Genomic DNA, 19,232 nt, shown 5'->3' on the forward strand with positions numbered 1-19,232 from the left:
GGGGCTCCAACTGCGTCACGCAGCCTGCAGATAGCGGTGCTGGTGCTCCCTGCTGCCGTCCGAGGAATAACGTGGAGGTTGCCACCGCGGGCCGGGTCCTACTCCGCAAGTCTAAGCAGCTCACGCGGTCTCTCGGGCATTTTGTCTCCCAGCACTAGCGGGGCACCCATTCTGTGAGGACACAGTGGAGAAAGGGGGACAGGAGCCCCCAGTGTCTATACTGGTGGTGTGAGGGAGCCGCTCACCCTCCCAGCCCCCCAGTCACAGCTCCCAGAAATAGTGCCCCTCTACTCCTCCATCCTTGTTCACAAGACGCCTGAAGCTTTTTTTTTTTGTTTTTTGGGTTTTGTTTGTTTGTTTGTTTGTTTGTTTTGCTGTATGGGTCACACCTGGCAATGCACAGGGGTTACTCCTGGCTCTGCACTCAGGAATGACTCCTGGCAGTGCTCAGGGGACCGTATGGGATGCTGGGAATCAAACCTGGGTCGGCCGCGTGCAAGGCAAACGCCTGACCCGTTGTGCTATGGCTCCAGCCCCTGGAGCTGGTTTTCTAAGGTGACCACTCCAAAACCATAGCTGTGAAAAGAAGCTAAGGTCTCCTCCAGGCCCGTGCAGATGCTGGCCTGGAGAGAGAGAGGCCATGGCAGTCACCCCCCCCCCCCGGGCACTCCAGGGAAACAGCTGGACTGGAGGGAAGAGCCGAGCCCTGAATGAGGCAACGAGAAGCCCTAAGTGGCCATAGGGACACCATGCCTGGCCCTTAGATGAAGTTCTTATTACAACTTCTGCCCACACACATGTGCTTGTGCATGCGCGTGCACACACACACAATGGTGCCTATCTCAGTCTCATGTGTAAGGAGACGTGGGGGTAGGGGACAGTGACTTCACATCTCTCCCCCAGCTGGTGGGCTCTGGGGTCTGTGGGGAAGACACACCCAAAGATGCAGTCTTCCTTGATTTTCATGAGCCCGTCAGGCCTCAAGCTCGGTTCTAGACCCACAGCTCACAGCGGGCTTGAGAAGGCGCGTGTCCCTCTGTTTCTCAAAGAGCAGGAAATCACCTCAAGAAGCCATCGGCCCCAGCTCATATGGCTGGTCGGGCACCAAAGCAGACTCCGATTATAAATTCCCCCAGCCTGACCCCAAGCCCATGGCCACCAACAACCATGGTGATCGTGGAGGGTGGGTGGGAGGTAAATTCCAGAAATTACCGTCCATACACTCGGTGTCACACCCCCAAGGTCCTGTGCTTCGTTCCTTTCCTGGTCCTTCTGGCGGAAGCTTGAGCGTGGAGAGGGAAATTCACAGCAAGACTCCTCAGTGTTAGCTTTCCAGAACAGAGGTCAGGACTGAATATCACACCTCATTAGATCAAGACTCACGAGGGAAACAGCCCATCTAGATTGATGGGGGCAGGGAATCACCGTTTAGAGAAGAAGGTTGCAGTTGGCCGTTCACACAGGAGTAACTGAAACGGAGTTGGCATAAACACCCCTACCTCTTACCTGCAACTGCTTCCTGGCCCTGTCCACAGGGTGCTGTGAGAATGGGAATTCTTCAGGCATTTCCACACTCAAAATAACTGGAAGTCCTTTGGGGTGGCTTTTGTTTTTTTTTTCCAATAGACTCTGCCTATGTTTCTGTTTGTGCTGCATATTTGCACAACACAGGCTCTCTTCCAGGGTAACACAAAGGTAAAATGTAGTAGCAGCCCCACTCCACTGCTAATTTCTCACTCAGTGAATCCAGACTAATGGGACTAGCCAGTGAAAGGTTTGATACACAGCAGTACAACACCCCTCCGGCCCCTGTGAGTGATGGGGCAGGGCTGGTGGCTGCCGCCCCTTCCCAAGCTCCCCGTTCTCATGCCTGACTCACAGGAGAAAGCAGAGCAAAGGCACAAACTGCAAAGTATTTGCTGAGCCTCTCTCAACGCATGTCCATGCAACCGCTGCTCTGACTGCAGCCACGAGTGGGTACTGGACCCTTGGAGGCCACTGGACTGGGCTAGAGCCATTCCTAGGTTGGCTAGAAGTCCACCTAGACTGCACCGAAAAATAAACTCATTCTTTCGTCCATGTGGCTCCCCCTGCCCCGGCCAGTGAGTGCCCTGAACTCTCTCAGCTTGTCTCCAGCAGTCCAGTGCAGGAAGTGCCCGTGGCAGAGATCCGGTGGCTGCTCCAAGATTTGTGTAGGGCACTTGCAGTGGCAAAGTACCCTGGGCCAAAGGGGGTACAGCTCATTCTGTCATTGTGGTGGGCGATTTTGCCCTTGGGCCAGACTCAGGATTCAGACCCCAGCTCTGCTCCTGAATAGCTCGACGCCTTAGTTTTCCTCATTTGAAATATAATTCTAGTAGCTATTTCCTAGAATTTTTGTAAGGATTAAGAGAGGAGAAAAAAGGTCTGTACAGGGCCTGGGTGGTAGTCAACACTATTTGTGTAGTAGTAGTAGTAGTAGTAGTAGTAGTAGTAGTAGTAGTAGTAGTAATATTTGTAACACTGCAGCTAATGTAGCATAGTTGTGTACAAAGTTTGTGTCTGTCTCTGTCACGGCACTAGCTCTGTGAAGTTGTCTGACCGAAGTCCTGGGACAAGCTCAGCCCCTACCGTGTCAGTGCAATGAATGAGGGGCTGAGTTCTTAGCATGGAACTGAGTTGCTGTGTGACCTCTCTTGACCTCAGTTCTCTCATCTGTAATATGAAAGACAGGACAGTCAGTGAGGCCCCGGCAGGAATGGCTCATGGTCCAATGAGGCCAGGAAGAAGGTTCGCTAGAGCTACCCTAATTTCAGAAACTTCCTTCAGGGGCATGTTTTGGTAACTCACACGCACTAAGCCAGTTCACCCTGGCCTGAAAAAGCTCAGCAGATGGGAACAGAGATTTGTGGGGCGCTGTGTCCTCTTCCCCCCCATGAGGTTCAGAGGAAGGCTGGCAGGGCCAGACCCACGGGCAGCACTCGGGTATGGAGAGAGACGCCTTTCATAGGGAGACGGTTTGCACTCCTGACTGGGCCACCTCTCACCCCTTGCTCAAGTAGCTGCCCATTCAGGAAGGGTCAGGGATAAAGGGCTCATTCTTCCCTCTCCATGGGCAGGAAAGTCAGCCCTTGGTGTGGGGAGTCGCTTCTCAAAATAGAACTTCCTAATATGGTTCCAAAGAGGCCCAGCGTCCATCGCAACTGAGGACGGCCTTACACCATAGCTATTTGACAGAACCACTGACCATGCATATATATGCACGCAAAGACACCATGTACAGGCACCCCCCTCCCAGCAATCCCACCTCCCGTGGCAACACACACACACACACACACACACAATCTCTCTCACACACACACACCACCTCTCAAGAGGTGTGAGCTGGTGGTTGACAAATACATCAGTAGCAACAATGTGTGATTTGCCCCATAACACAGTCACTTCCTGTTGTGTGCCCTCAACAAAAAGCGCCTTTATCCTGTGCAGAGCTCTCTGGACCCCCGGGTTTGTGCCCGGCCTGCCCAAAGGGCCCCCGCACGAACCCGGATGTGAAGTGTGAGAGGTGAGGCGGGTGCCACAGGCCAGCCTGGGCTCTCCCGCCAGACTAAATAGAAGCTTCATTGGTGGCGTTCACCACCAGGCCCAGGCAGCAGGCCTGTGGGCCGCTCGTCTTTCAATGGGCTCTTCACCACGGGAAAACGCGTGCCTGACTCATTTGCAATTAGCTGACCTAACGGCACAGAATTTTCCATGCCGGATTCTGTGGTAACAGAATTTTATTGTCACATTGGAGATATTTTGAGCCAGTCTCATTTCCAGGCAATTACTCCTTTGAGTCTGTGACACAAACCGCTGGGTTACAGCTGCATGGACGGTCCTTGACGGGGCACACAGAAGCCACACACTCTTGGTTCTGTGGCCAGGAGACGGTGACATTTCACCTACAGAAGGCAGGGCATGTGAGGGCTTGGGTCGGAACCAGCAAGACGAGGCCGGACAGAGGGCAGAACCCTGTGATCTCCAGGGCGGGAGGCGGGAGTGTTGAGATGGAGTCACGGCGATTCAGGTTCCGTGGTCTGAGTTTCCCAGGAGTGCCCTTCCTCGCCCATGCCGTTCAGTCATGGTGGATCACCTTGAGGGGGCCAGATTGTTGGGGGGGGGACCCTGGGGGGAGTTCAACCACAGCTCTGGGGATTGGACCAGCTATTCCACATCTCGTGATGCGACTCCGCAGGATGCCAGGGAAGTCCTGGAGGAAGGAAGCGGTGGGGTCACAGTGGGTAAAGTCAGGAAACGTCTTGGGTTCCAGTTTTCTCCCCTGTACTGGAAGCTGGGATCCCTAAGGTTCTTTCTGATGTTACGGTCCCAGCGTTGGTTCACCCAGTAGCTGTTCACTGCCCACTGGGTGCCAGGCATGATTCCAGAGGTTGAGTATATGGTGCTAAGCAGGAATATAAGCTGGTGGAAGGAGACCGCTGCCACGTGGGGATGGGAAGCTCTTAAGGTTCAGAGTGGGGACCGTTATCGGACTCCTGGCAATGAGGCATCCAGAAAGGGCTCTCCCCTGAGGGAATAGTTGAACTGAGACCTGAGAAGGGCAGACACGCAAGAAGGTGGAGGACTCAGGCTGTATTGTTCTCGACAGAGGAAAGAGGTGGGAGGGGAGTCCCTGAGTGAGACAGGAACCATCTGGGCAGGCTGGGGCACCAGTGTGGAGAGCTCAGTGCCACAAAGAGCACTGTGAGCTGAGGTGACACCTGTCCTGGGAGTTGACAGAGTAGCAGGAGAGAGAAAATAACAAAGACCACTTGGGTACGACTCTTTCTTGAGCTGGCCTGTTTCACAGAGCTGGGATCTCCCTTCATGGACAAGATCCAATTGACCTGGTCTCTGTGGCGAATCCCACAGCGTGGGCCTGTTCGACGTTCCGGGCCGAGGCCTGAGGGCCCTCCCGGGCTGCCTGTGCGGGCACTGCAGAGCACATAGGCATCTTTTGTGTTTTTTCATGTTCTGAGTTGGGTCTCCCGAGAGCCTGCAGTCTCCCTGGCAACGGCCCTTGGTGTTTTCTCCCTTGCTTCTCAGACACCGTGGCCACCTCTCCAAGGTGAAGTTGCCTGCTCTGTTGACACTGGGGTGGCTACACGGTGCATTGTGCCTCGGCCTCTCCTGTGTGGGAGAACTCTGTCACGACTGGAAGCCAGAGCCCTCTTCAGACCTGGACCCCCGAAGAGCTGCTTCTCTTGCAGTGTTTCAAGTCTAACAAACACCCTTCCCGGGCTCCCCTGGGCTCCCCCTCAGAGAGGCAGAAGTGTTCTCTTCGGTCTCCTAGACTACAGCAGCCATTGTTGTCATTGCCCCTTCTCCGGCTGTCTAGGCTTCAGCCGGTCTGTCTCCCTCACAGGAGGCAGCCACCCACCTAATCCCTCAGGGGCTCCATTTTCCAACTGTCAGGAAGACAGCTGGGGAGCAGCAGAATTCAGGCTCACACTCTCTCACCCGGGCTCACTGTCCAGGCGGTCCCTGACGGGCTCCTGTTCCTCCATGAGCGACTCTGCCTTTTGCACAGCAAGGGAGGACTGGCTGGCACCCAGGGGCCACACGGGGAGCCCACATCTCCTCCCCACCCTCCCCTCTGTAGAAAAGGGACTTCTTTGCATAGCGGACTCAGAAACAGCAAAGAATGGCAAGGAAGAAACGCTTCACAGGAGCTTCTCTGATCATTGATTCTTCCTAGACCGCTCTCCCGTCTTCCTGTAGCTCCTGAACACCCCGTTGTACTGGCCTCTGGAGAAGCACCGCTTCCCTCCCCTCTCAGCCGGCTTCTCTTGATGCCTTCATCCACCCTCACCCTGGCCAAAAAAACCTACCATTTCCTACCTGTGAATCTCCTAGGACCTCAGTGAATGTAAACCAAAAAGAGATGTTCTCTAAGTGATCGGCACTAATAATAACCTTAGAAGCTGTTGACTTGCTTCCTCCTCAAAAGCCTGCTTTGAAACTGCAGTTCATAATTGAATTCAACTGTAAAATGCTATTTTTAATCATGTCATTGTGTTTTACTTGGCAGTGTTCTCTTGGATTGATGGAGTGGGACCTATCACATCTCCATAACCCATGATAAAACTCACAGCCATCCATCCAGTCATCCATAGCTATCTGGACGAGCTTTCACACACACACACACACACACACACACACACACACACACACACACACACACACACTCTCCACTTTATTCCCATGGGGCTATTCCTTCTTTTGGATTTGACTTCCCAAAACATTCTCGATTAAGAGCATGAAGTCCTCATGCCTTGCTGGTACATCAGCCAACTCCGCCTATGACACCCTTTCCATATCCTCTGTTGATAACTTCCTAGACCACGGACTTTTAGAAATGTATTGATTCTTTCCCATTAAGTTTCAGTGGTAGCACCTTAAGAGATTTAACTTGAAACAGATTGGGAACATGACTGATTGTGTGTGTGTGTGTGTGTGTGTGTGTGTGTGTGTGTGTGTGTGTGTGTGTATAACTTCAAGCTAACTTTAACTTTATGGAATTTCTTTCCCTTTGACAAGTACCCTTTTAATAGCCCCACTTCCCGGATGGAACCTTGCTTGATGAGCAGTACTCCCAGACTGCATCCTACCCCTGTCACCCCCCGCTGGCCAGAGGTGCCCACAGCCAACGCGTGCTACACAAGCCCGTCTGTGCACTCCACGAGGTACGGAAACTCTAGTGACATGTACACCCCCTTGACCACGCGCAGGAATTCTGAGTACGAGCACATGCAACACTTCCCTGGCTTTGCTTACATCAATGGAGAGGCCCCCACAGGATGGGCTAAGTGACTGCTATCATAGGAATCCATATTTAATATTAATAATTATTAATAATAATAATAAACCCAACAGCTACCCCTCTCCCCCGAAGACTTTGTCTCTCTACATCGTAACTTGTGGACTATTTCTAGGTGTCCAGTTTCCTAATGAATGCGAGGCTGGGATTCAGTGTGGGTTGAGTAAACGTTAGTTCAGAAACAGGACTCTCAAAGTCTGCAAGATCGGGTTCCTGGAACCCAGCCGGACGTGGCTGTTGGATAGAGCACCATCTCTGCCAGGCCAGTCTGTGCCTTTTTCCTCAGTTCTGTGGATTTGCTTTGTGTTGGCAACCACTCCCAGTAAGTTACTTCTTTTCCTGTTGACAAAAGCTCTTTTAGTCTTGAAGGATGGATACTAGAGATGGAATCTGGTGTTGTGTTCTTGGATAGGCACATAATTTGCCAAGAGCACTCACCTTGCCATCTGTCATCTCACCGTACAATGAACAGCTCTCAGCCGTGCCATGCATTCCTTCTTCCTGGTGATGTCATTGCTAGTTCCCAGAGCACCAGGGCAAAATGTGAGTATACGGAAACTCCAGATTCCCTGTTCACACTCAAGTCTATCACAGTCCCTGCATTGTCCTGGGGTATAAGCACTGTGTAGAGGGAAAGAGAGGCTTGTTTTGTTATGCCTTAAGTTAATGGAGGTGAGGGGACTGGTTCTTCTACATTTAAGTATATGCCCTAAGTTTGCACAATGGCCAGTGTCAGCAAAAGGCAGAAGAGAGTTGTAAAGTCATGTGAGAATGTGGGTTTGTGGCACTGAGTATCACACTCAGCTCTGTTATATATCAACTTTGTGAAACTAAATGGGCCAAACCTTAACGTCTCAAGAACCCCGTGTGAAAGTGACTTTCATGGTTCCTTCATAAGACTATAAACATTTCCGACACTTTGATAGAAAAAAAAATTCAAAGCTGTGCCTTTGAGTCTATACTATACTGTGTATGTGTGGAAATAAAAATGTATTGTACTTTTGGAAATTTTTTCGTAGGCATTTTTCTGTCAGATTTGTAGTAATATGAGTTTGTTAGAGATTAACATAGGTTTTCTTTCTGTATTATAAAATGCACCAAGCAATTATGGTGGACCTATTACCCTATGGGTAAGAAACAAATGGAAATATGACATCGGATGTTTTAGCAATTGTTCTGTAAATAAAAATATTTGGATCACACCCCTCAGTGTGATAATCATGTCTACAGCTAAAATGGAAATAGTTTTATCTGTACAGTTGTGCAAGAAAAGAACAGTTTCACACTCAAATAAAAAGTATTGAAATGCTCTGCTTTCTTCATTTTCATTTTGCATTTGCTGACCTCTGTAACAAACAATATCCTGAATATTGGGATGGAAGGGGGAAAATGGTCTTCTAAGGTTAGGCTTATCCAGTTTCCTGTCATCTGTCAAATATGAAGAAATCACCCATCCAGTCCTTGAATGCCAGCTTCGCAGTGACATAGGGTTGGGGTATGTAAGGGTCCAGTGGCCAGCATACTCAGGAGGGATTTCACTTGTCTCTGCACAGTGGCCACTGCCAGTCAGCCAAGGAATAAGACTTCCAACCCTTACAGGGAATATTATTCTCTAGCACCAACATCATTAAGTGGTCCCCTGACACTTCATGCCTGATGCTTTAATGATCACTGGGTGTAAAGTCATTTCAAGTACAGTACTTTAAAGCTAACAAACATCTGAAACACAACAATAACATTATGGATACCTAATAAGCGCAACAAAGTTCTTCTCCTGGAGCATTTTGATCCTGGAGTTGAGTATTGAGACTATAGAAAGGTCAAGGGAAAAAAAAAAAGAGTATTTTACCAGACTTCAGGAAAACTAAGATCTATGAGAAATTCAGAGTCTCAGATTCCAAGAAATTGCAGGAGTGACTATTTTAACTAAAATGCATGATAATCTGACAACTCAATTTGCATTTTCAAAGATTTATTTTTAAAGTTAAGCTCTTACTTGCTGTTATGTAACCTTTATAACCTGCACTAACTTGAGGATTAAAATGATCTGCTGCACTTACCATCCCCTTCAACCATTTAGCAAAGTTTTTGCCAAAAGCAAGCAGAGGTTGATTTCACTTTTTGAAGGTGAATGGGTTTGGCTGTTTAGGTCCAGGCCTCTGAATTGGCTCTTTGAGGAAAGGAAAGAAGAGGAAGAATATTTAAGATTGTCACTGAATAAAATAAATCTAATGCATCCAGACCAGTGGCTCTCTTATAGTTCAGAGCTGGTACTCCACAAACAAAAGGGTCTAAGTAGGACTTCGAGCTTAACCAAACACACCCCCAATGAGGGAATGGCCAAATTCTGTGAATTAGCATCAGTGTATAATCAGCAAAGCCCAGGCACATGAAACAGCCATGAGCTCGTTAAATGCACACCCTTCATTAGACAGGAGGCAAAGAGGGCCTAATTCTTGGAGCAGGATGCTCACTTCCAGAAGTGGCCGGGAGGGCATCTACATGCTGCATCTCCCAGCACAGCCAAGAACTGGGAGCAGCTGGTGCTGCCAAAAGGAAGCAACTTCCAGTAAAGGCAAGTGGCCCCTGCTGGTTCTTTCTAAGATCCCAGGTACCCATCTCTGGGGAGCTTGGTGGCCTGCCCCTAATTCTGGTTATTCTCAGCCTTCCACTTTCGAATTGAGAAGGATCTGCTCAGGACACAAGCACAGCTGCAGGGAGCCCAGGACTTAAGGGCACCTTCCCGGCCTCTGAGGGTTCTTAGCCCATTGTCAGAATCGGGGTGGACAGGTAGGCCCCTGGGAGTGGGGCCAGTCACTTGTCAAAGGAAGACCAGTGGGGCCTGGGCAATCACGGAGCACGCCCCTCTTTAGGACCCTTTCAGAAAAGGACTCTGGCATCTTGATAGTGACTAATGTCAGGAACAGCAGCCAGGCAGGCTCACCCATTTGGCAGCCTTGGCTGTCCTTGTCTGCAGACAAGAAAAAGAGTCTACAGAAGCCAAGTCACAGCCCGGTTCAAAAACACCTGTCATGGAGTATGCCGCCCTACGCGGGGGAAACACTGAACGGGACCTCAGAGCGGTCACCTCCCTGCCCTGGGCCTGGCGTGCGTGTCCTCTGCCTACGACATCCCGAGTTCTTGTCCGTGTGATGGAGCAGGCATGGAGTGGCAGGTTTGAGGGCAGGGGTGTACAGCTTAAGGAAAATAGAGGGCTGGCAGCTGGGCAGGGTTTGGGGGAACCCCAAGAAGGTGACAGATGCTCCACCAACTGGTGCCACCAAGTGCAACTGACTGCGGCTCATGGCCATAACTCAGCATCCCCCTCATCCCCCTCCCCCACAAGCTGCGGCCCTTCCTCACAGCCTCATGCCCTCAGAGGACCGGCTTGGGTGACTACTCTGGGGGTGTCCATTTTCTTGTCCCTCCAGAAAGGTCTTTCACATTCGTTTCTAAGTGACCATCAAAACGGCAGAAGTCTGGAAAAGGCAAAGGGAAAAGCAGAACAAAAACTATTTGTCCCATCCTATATATCCTTTAAAGGCAGATTTGCAAGATTTAAAAGGAAGAAAAGGCGGGGCTGAGGATGTAGTTCAGTGGTGGCGCATCACTTGCTTTATATGGGTGAGGCCGTGAGTCTAGTCCCCACCCCCAGCGCCAGCCCCACACGCACATGCAACAAATACTTTGAAAAGGAAAGTATAAAAACTTTTGACAGGGGAGGGGGAAAAACGGGCTCCCAAAATCTGGGGGAAAGCATTAAGTCTGAAGTATGTGAAGCATCATACCTGGGACCTAAAAAAAAAGAAAAATTAGAAAAATTAAAAGTGGCTTCAAAGTAAGGTAGAAGTGAGCTGATGTCCTGGATCTACCAAGGACCGTGTGGCAGGGGCATTTCCGCTCTAATGTTCAACTGGACATCAGTGGTTCTCAGCCCTTAGTTGCTTACTGGTCCCCCAGCCACTGGTGTGGGGGGATGGAGAGGCCCCACTCTCAGCAATTGATCTGTAATGAGACACAAGCAGGCCTAGTCTCTCCCCCCGCAATCCAGGTGATTCTAACACATTCTAGCACAACCGCTCCACCTTGAAGCTCTAAGATGCAGGGGTGGCTCTTACAGACGTCCCGGGTGTCCTGAGTGGAGGCCAGTGGTGGCTGGGAAGAGTCTCGGCTGTTGACACTCTCCCCACCGCTGACAGGCCTTTCCCGAGCTGCCACCGAGCCCACCTCCCTGCCACCCTGCCACCTGCCCTTCTAACCCGGAGCTTCTGGGCTTCGTTCCTTGGCAGCTTCCCAAGCGAAGCCAGTTCCACGCGGCCCTGGTGGTTTCCTCTCCTTCTGAGGTCAGAACCTTTTGTGCTTCATCAACCTCCTCCCTGGAGTTCTTCCCCTAGCCCTCCTCCTCCTGCCCCTCCCTCGTGGCCCTCCTCCACTCCCACCCCCGTCACCCCCATATTTTTGCTGCCGCTGGTGTAGGTGGGACGGAAGCCGTGGGCCCCGAGAGTGGAGGGGGGGGTAAAGAAGGAGCCGTTGCTAGGAAAGGAGGGTGGGAGAACAGAGCTGGTGGGCGGGAAAAATGGGGCTCCCCGGCTTTATGCCTCCTCCTGTCATCATCGGTGCCTCAAGAGCAAAAGCCAGTTGTTTAAGGACTATTATGAAATATAATGAGGCCTGACCGTGACAGGAGGGGCGCGAGCGGCAGCCGCAGAGACAGCTGTGGTGTTTCTAAGAGTCTTTTATGAGACTTGGTATTTATAAGCATCTCCCCATCGGGAGGGAAAAGTCACTGGTGGTGAGGGGGGAGGGGAGGAAGTGGAGAGGAAATGCTCCAGGACTTGCCACCCTTACCCCGATGGGGGATGGTCCCCTACATGTGGGGGCCCCTGTTCAGTCTGTCACAAACTGCAACTGCGGAATCTTCTAGAGCACCTGGGAGCCCATGGGGGTAACTGGGAGCTGCCACAGGCGCTCCTCATTCCACCCACCATGCTCTGATCCCCCAGGTGTGTGTGTGTGGGGGGGCTGCTCTGCACCAGGCCCCCACCTGGAGGCATTACCTCCCCCCTCCCCTAGGCACCCTGCAATGCCAGCCGGCCTGGCCATTCTGTTTACAGGTGAGGAAGGAGGCTCCGGGCAGTCTAGAGCCTCGCCAGAAGCCGCAGGAAGTGCCGAGTGGGGACCAGCACAGCGGACTGCCCCCATCTCTGCCTGCGCACACCATTCTTCCTTTCGCCTATTGTTCCCACCCTTGCCCCCCATTCCTCCCCCCTAAGCAGCTTTGCAGTTTCTAAATCAACCTTGACCCTGGCAAAAAAAAAAAAAGTGGCTCAGGAGTTCTGAGAGACGCGTGCACGCCTGCGAGGGCGGTTTCTAAGTTGGGCACAAATCAGTACTCCCCTCACCCCAGCCGAGGGGCCATGCTGCTCCCTGTTCGTTGACAGCAGCGGGTCCTTCCTGATCTCATTTCCCAGGGTGCCTAGACAGTATCGGACGGAGATTTGGTGGTTCTATAGGAAAAGGAACCCCCCCAAAATCACTAGTAAGGCAAGAAACCAAACCAGGTCACAGGAGGATTCTGATGAGCAGGTGGGGGGTCTGGGGGTAGCTCTGCAGGAGAGCAGTCTGGAGCCCAGAGTTCACTAAATGAAATAATTGGGGGGCTACGGGGAGGGGCAGGGCCCGGCCACCTCTTACTGTTCAGGTCACTACCCTTTGACAGCGATGGCCTCTGACCTCAGGCACCTTACAATTCTGTTTTGACTGACCCCGAAATCCATGAAATTCAGATGTAGGCACTGTCCAAAAGTTAGGATAAAGCTGACTAAGATGGGAAAAGCTCCTGGATGTGCCCCCAGCTGAAAAGAGCTGGCAGTTCTTTGGCAGTTGATTCTGTCCTCCTTTCAGGAAGATGCTAATCCCTCATAGGCCAGCAGAGGGGAAGACTAGAATGTGTTGATGGTGAATGGCAATAATCCTCTGTCTGTGGCCACCTCTTCCCAGGGTGGAGCCTTAAGAGTTTAATCAAATGTTGATAAGTAAATTAATACTTGACCACACTCGGGAGGTAAAAAAGGAGGATGGTGGGAAGAAGGGCTGCGAGAATGGATTTCCTCCAACATGGAAGTCTCTGGCACTTAATTGCAAAGACACTGAAACGAAGTGTGTTGTACGTAGGGTGTTTTAGACTCTTGTACACACAGGAGAGTCACTTTCCACCAAATGTCTTTTGTGAAAGTGTATTATTACCGCTAAGGCCATTACTGTCAAGGTTTAAAGCTTCTAGTGGCATATTGGAATTAATTTTCTGTTCTGGCAAGTAGCAGAAGCAGCTGCAACAACACATGCATTGGTGTGGCAAGCACATGACCTTCATCCCTGAACTTCACCAAATCATCCTGAGGAAAGGTTGCATTTTTCATGCTGCTCCATGGCAGGTTTGCCATGCTGGCCACTTTGACAGTAATCTCTTTAAAACCGTACAATGTCCCACAAAGGTGGTGTGCTCATGGGAGTTGAGAAAAATCAATACTCAAAGAGGCATGCTGACTTATCCTTGAACACTTAAGGCAGAGTTCAAATTCAAATTTGGCTCTTTCAGGTTCTCCCACTGGATTAAAAAAAAGGTTGCCAAAGAGTTTTAAGGAATTTGTCTAATGGTCTGCTTTGGAGACTCACACAGTGAGTCAGGACTAAAACCAGGTTTTCAATTCCCAGTCCAGGTTCTTTTGCCACATTACAGCATGCCACCCAAAGTGCTGGGTTTTCCCCAGAGGTGTGGGGATGGGATTCCAAGCCAGCCAGATGCAAATAAGTCTGACTCACATTCCAGCTCTTGGATAAAAAAAAAAATAATTTAAAAAAACTCCAAAAGGGTAGAGGCCATTTATGTGCTAAGTTTGAGAGTCTTACTGTCAATAGTCAATATTCAGCAAATGTAATAGGCACATTTGCCATGGACTAACAGCCACTGGATTTTACATGGAACGAGTGTCCAAAGGCTGGATCAAGCCATGCATTTTTAAAAGCTTGAGTTTTTAAAAGTCCTTGAAGTCATCTAGTCTAATGCTAATTTTATGTGAGGTCAGAAAACTTGAAATAAGTACAAGGATTGGATGTTGGCTTTTGCCTGATTCTGTTCGCTTTATGGGATCTGGCATGTGCTGGAATACTTTGTTTTCAGAACTGTAACACATTGAGAGCTGAAATTAGATTGGCTGGTTAGAGCATCATTACCATTAGTTATGAAATGCCTCTCAGATTTAACTTTCCCCTAGCCCGCTGACAAAGTGACTTCAGTGATCTTCATCGCTAGCTTTCAAATTCACAAAATTGGGAGCAGTTTTCAATCACTGTCTTAATAATTTAGCCTCCTAAACTCCCCTTCCATTCATGCTGCCCACTTCCATCTAGGAACCAACCCTCTGAGATCTCCTCTTTTCTCTCTTAATGGTCCACTTCCTCCAAGAAGTCTTCTCAAGATACTGTATTTTTACCATCAGTGTTTGTCTTACTTTGGCTTTCACAGAAATTCAGTTTGTTCTACCCTATCAGCAGAAAAAATTCGTTTACTGTCAGACTGTTTCTTATATCCCTGAAGGACAGGATCAATAATTTTCATTTTTTTTTATGGCATCTCAGACAACGCTATACACCAGTAAGCACCAAATCTTTGTTACATGGAAAAAAAAACACCCAAAACATGTTAAATAACTTTACAGCTGAAAGGGAAACTTCACTCTTGATAGACAATGCAATTAAAATAACTTTCATCTTGCTAGTTGTTTCTCAAGGTTGAGTCACGTGCATGAGTTTGGCAGTCTGACAAAAAACAAGTTCAGTGGTGGTTCTATCAAAACATTGATCCAGTGCTCCTGGACAGTTGCTTATGTGAATCAGCTGAACAGCTTGCAAAACTACCAATACTCAGGTCTCACCACAGATAAGTAACCCCAATCTTTGCAGTATGTGCAAGCAATGATTTATATAAATCATATTGATATCTGATTTGTATATCAATTAATCCAAACTGTCTTTTTCTAATGAATGGACGTGTTCAAATAGGATTTTGTTCTTAGATTATAAATGCTTAAACCTTAGGGAGAATTAAAATACTATCTGGAGCAATCCCTTTACTTTGTGACAGATGACACTGTGGCTTGGGTGACAGAGACTCTTGTTAGTCCTGGTGGTTGTTGAGTGACAGATTTAATCTTCGGTAAGTAAAACTCTCTGAACTCCAATTCTGGAGGTAGGCAGTGACTGGACCAAATTATTTAGCTTTTTAATTTCTTCTTCCTAGAGGGAAGAAAAGGTGGAAAATGGTGACATGTGGAAGATCTGGATTTTTAAAAGCTGTAACAGGTACTCCTTGAAAAAACGTTCAATTTCACATTCAAAAATGTGAAATGGCACATTTCAACTATCCCATTGTTATGACAGAGGAAACGCCACAGCAGGATATATCAAAGTCCAAAATAAATGACTATTATCTATTTGTAGGCTTTCCCATTGGCCCTGACCTGAGAGTCCATAGTATTTTATAATATCAGAGCCCAGAACACTTATAGCCCTTATAGCCCTTAACTCTACCACTTATTAGCAGACTGATTGCTTATGATGTTCAGTCAACATCCTGAACTTCCCTTTTCTCTATAAAAAGGAAGAGAATGCCTGTCCTACTGACCTCGCGTTTTTCAGCTATTATAAAAATTAAATTATGTGAGGGATGGAGCAAAACTACAGTTCGTAGGGCATTTGTCTTGTACTCGGCCAACCTGGGTTCGATCCCTGACACCACATATGGTCCTTCAAGCCCTGCCAGGAGAGATAATTGAGCACAGAGCTAAGAGTAAGCCTTGAAACACAGGTGGGTGTGTTTCAAAAAGCAAAAGAAAACATTTTATGCAGAGGGGCCAGAGCACTGGTACAGCAGGGCCCTTGCCTTGTAGGCAGCTGGCCTGGGTTCAATCCTCTGCACCCTATAGGTCCCCTGAGCCCTCTAGGAGTATCCACGAGCACAGAAGCAGGAATAGGCTCTGAGCACAGCCAAGTGTGTGCCCACCCCTCCCAGCCAAAACAATAAAATGCACATGGAGATATTCTGAATGAAGCACTATCCATAGATATGTACCAAGATACACTACTGTCTCTCAGAGCAATTGACTTGTGAATAATTCATTGCATTGATGACCAAGGTTTCAAAGCCTATATAATACTACATCATCCCCAAGTCAAAGAAACTGGAGTCTAGAGACTGTAAAACATGCTATTGCTAAATATTCAGGAAGGTAAATGATGTAGCGACCCGGGATTTGGCCAGTCTAGGCTCTAGTCCCAGAGTCTGCTTCTAACTATTGACTTTGGACAAGTCACTTAATTTTTCTAGGACCAGAGTCTCGTCAGTGGTCAAAGGAAGACTTGAATTAGAGTCAAAGATCCTTTTGATTTATAAAATCAGAATATTAGCACTTAATTAAAGTGACTAAAGTACAACTTCCCAAACTGTTAACTTGTGTGGTTGCACATTAAAAGTTTTTCTTTTTAGAAGTACATAGTTGGGGCCTAAAAGCATAAGCCTATTTTTGTTGAACAGGTCTTTCAAGCACATCCTCTTTAAAAGAAGCATTTGTAGGACTGGAAAGATAGCTCAAAAGGGTGAGCACATGCTGTGCATGCAGGATGCCTGGGTTCTGTCCCTGGTACCACATAGTTCCGAACTGCCAGGAGCAATTCCAGAGCACAGACTCAGAGTAGTTTCTGGGTACTAACAGGTGTGACTCAATACATACATACATACATACATAAATAAATAAAAAGAAACATTTATGTTCAGATACTTTCTGCTCTTCAGTATCCTATCAAGGAATTCTTGTTTATAAATCTATAGTAACCAGAAAAAAACCCCACATAAACAGTGCTGGACACAAAGCAGCATCCAAATTTTTGTTATAGTTCTGAATTTCAGTTCATGTTACTAGTACATTTGAATCAGTTCTCCTTTTATGTGGGGATAATACTTCCCTCAAAGTTTCAATGAGACTGTGTATATGAAAATGTTCTGTACACTGTTAGAAAAAAATCGCAATATTTATAGTTACTGAAGGAATGTATGTAGCACACCATCCTGTGACCTAATTGTACTTTTTCAAAGAGATGAATAAAAAATTTCCTGACTTATCATGTTCATGGCACCTTCCCCAATGCCTGGCTCAACATGGTTGCCTAGGGCAGACAACATTCACATTGGTGTAAAAAATCTACAAATAACAAAAAGGTCCAATCTCCCCACTATGTTTAATGTTTGCTGAAGGAAAAGTATAACCTTTCCACAGAAAGACCAAAAGCTCCAGGGGTTCAAATTGCCAATTTTATCTCCAAGTTTACAGACAAGAGAGAAATCTGACACAGAAAAATTTAGTCTAATTAGTGTATAAATGTTTGCCACCTTTACTTCCTATTCAGTACAAGCCAAGAAGAGATGATTGTTGGTAAAGGTTGTTTGGAATGCACAACGGGAGATTTCTTGGAGAATCCACCTATTACCAAACCTCTTGGGAAAGAAGCAAAAAAGAGTCTAGACTCTGAGTTCAAATTCAGTTTCTGAATTCTGCAATCTCAGGAAAAAATTAACCTCTCCGAGATTCCTTTTCCTCGTGTGAGAATGACAACTACTACTTCCCTCCTGAGTCTAAACACTAGACTGGAAAGTTTGAGCGTGGGGGCATTATTTGGACAAGCCCTACTGTATTTACAACGAACAGTGATGCAATGCACTAAACAGGAGTATTTGGCCCAGCAGAATGTTCTCGAACATTCACTCACATTAGGAACCTGCGCAAAGCAGAACTACAGGGCAAGTATGCAGTAAAATGCCCTTGATGGTTAATGAGCACTTGCCACAGGTGAGCCTCTGTCATCCCCATTATCACCCCTGCCACCATCAGCACCACAGAATCAGATCCTCCTCACCACCATCAGCAACCAGCCCTACATCACCATCCTCACCCTCACCTATACCAGGTCAACCTCCTCCCCACCCTCCTCCCTACCCTCCTCTGCATCACGATCATCCTCATCACCAACACCGTCTTCTCCACCATCACCTCACCCCTCCTCATCACCACCATCATCCACCATCATTGTCCTCCTCCTCAGCGCTGACACCACCGCCAGCACCACTGTCTGTGTGTCAGGACCACTACACTCACTGGGGAGGGCAGAGCAGCTGTCTGGAGGGGTGAGGGGTGTGTGTGTGTGTGTGTGTGTGTGTGTGTGTGTGTGTGTGTGTGTGTGTGTGTGTGTGTGTGTGTGTGTGTGTGTGTGTGTGTGTGTGTGTGTGTGTGTGTGTGTGTGTGTGTTGGGGAAGGGGGTCGCAAAATTGGATTCAAACCGCGACGTCCCCCATGGACCGGCTCTGGGACATGGGGCACGGGGCACCTTTCCGGGCTCCCCGGCTTGCCACCCAGAACCTCCCGTTTCACGAAGGGCACGAGCGGCTCCCTGGAGGCGGCGGTCGCCACGGGTGTGGGGGGGGTGTCAGGTAACACTACCTGCGGCTCCCCCACCCCGGCGCCCGCATCGCCGCCAACGCGGCAGGAAGCCAGGACTTTCCCAGAGAACGAAACCGCTACACGCGCGAGGAGGGCGTGAAACCGGCCTCTGACACCTCCCACCCACGGGCTGCCAGCGGCCGGGGCTGGTCAAGCGTTCTCCGAGCCGAGCCTGCGCTCCCACGGGTCCGCGCGCGGGCACGGCCGGGAGCCAAAAAAAAAAAAAAGAGAAAAAAAGAAATAAGGCAGCAGCTGCGGTGGCGGCGGCAGCAGCAGCAGCAGCGCCGCCAACGCGCTGACCCTCCCCCTAACGGTCTCCGAGCCGCTGGCCTCAGGCGGCCGCCAGGCTCCCGCTTCCGGCCGCCGCAGGACCACACTTCCCAGCATGCCGCGGGCGGGAAGTCGGGCCCCGCGGGAGGACTACCACTCCCGGCAGGCCGCGCGGCGCGCCAGCCAAGGCGAGGGCAGCGTGGAGCGGCCCCGGGGCACGCCGGGAAGCGTAGTCCGTGCCGCGGCCGGCGCTTCAGAGGGGCAGCGGAGAGCAAGGGTTCGCTCTCGTCAGCTGAGGAGAATGATTCATAGCGGAGGGTCCGGAGAGCACAGTCCGGTCTGTGAGAGCCCCCGGAGCGGGGCGGACGCCGCTCGGCGGGCGGGAGAGGCCGGGGGGCCGGCCGCGCCCCGAGCCTGACCCCGCCCCGGGCCCGCGCCAGGCGGCTCCCGCGCCCCGGGGCCTTGTCCGGGGGCGGCCTCGAGGCGCCGGTTGCTGGGGGAGCGGTGACGTTGCGGGGTGAAAGTTGAGGGGCGGTGACGTCGGGCCTCCCGGGCGGAGGCTGGCGGGTTGGAGG

The 19,232-nt window shown here is 49.6% G+C and overlaps 1 protein-coding gene across 2 annotated transcripts in view; it reads left to right on the plus strand.

Moving 5' to 3' along the window:
- RFX4 (regulatory factor X4) overlaps nt 1-8,040 on the plus strand; it is a 164,243-nt gene extending 156,203 nt beyond the window's left edge. For both annotated transcript variants that reach the window (XM_055118642.1, XM_055118641.1), the window contains exon 18: nt 6,559-8,040. In XM_055118642.1, the coding sequence (XP_054974617.1) occupies nt 6,559-6,831 (273 nt within the window). In that variant the 3' untranslated portion in view covers nt 6,832-8,040. The remainder of the gene's footprint in view (nt 1-6,558) is intronic.
- The last annotated feature ends 11,192 nt before the right edge of the window (nt 8,041-19,232 follow it).

This window comes from Sorex araneus, chromosome 10 (assembly GCF_027595985.1).
Source record: "Sorex araneus isolate mSorAra2 chromosome 10, mSorAra2.pri, whole genome shotgun sequence".
Taxonomy (NCBI): domain Eukaryota; kingdom Metazoa; phylum Chordata; class Mammalia; order Eulipotyphla; family Soricidae; genus Sorex; species Sorex araneus.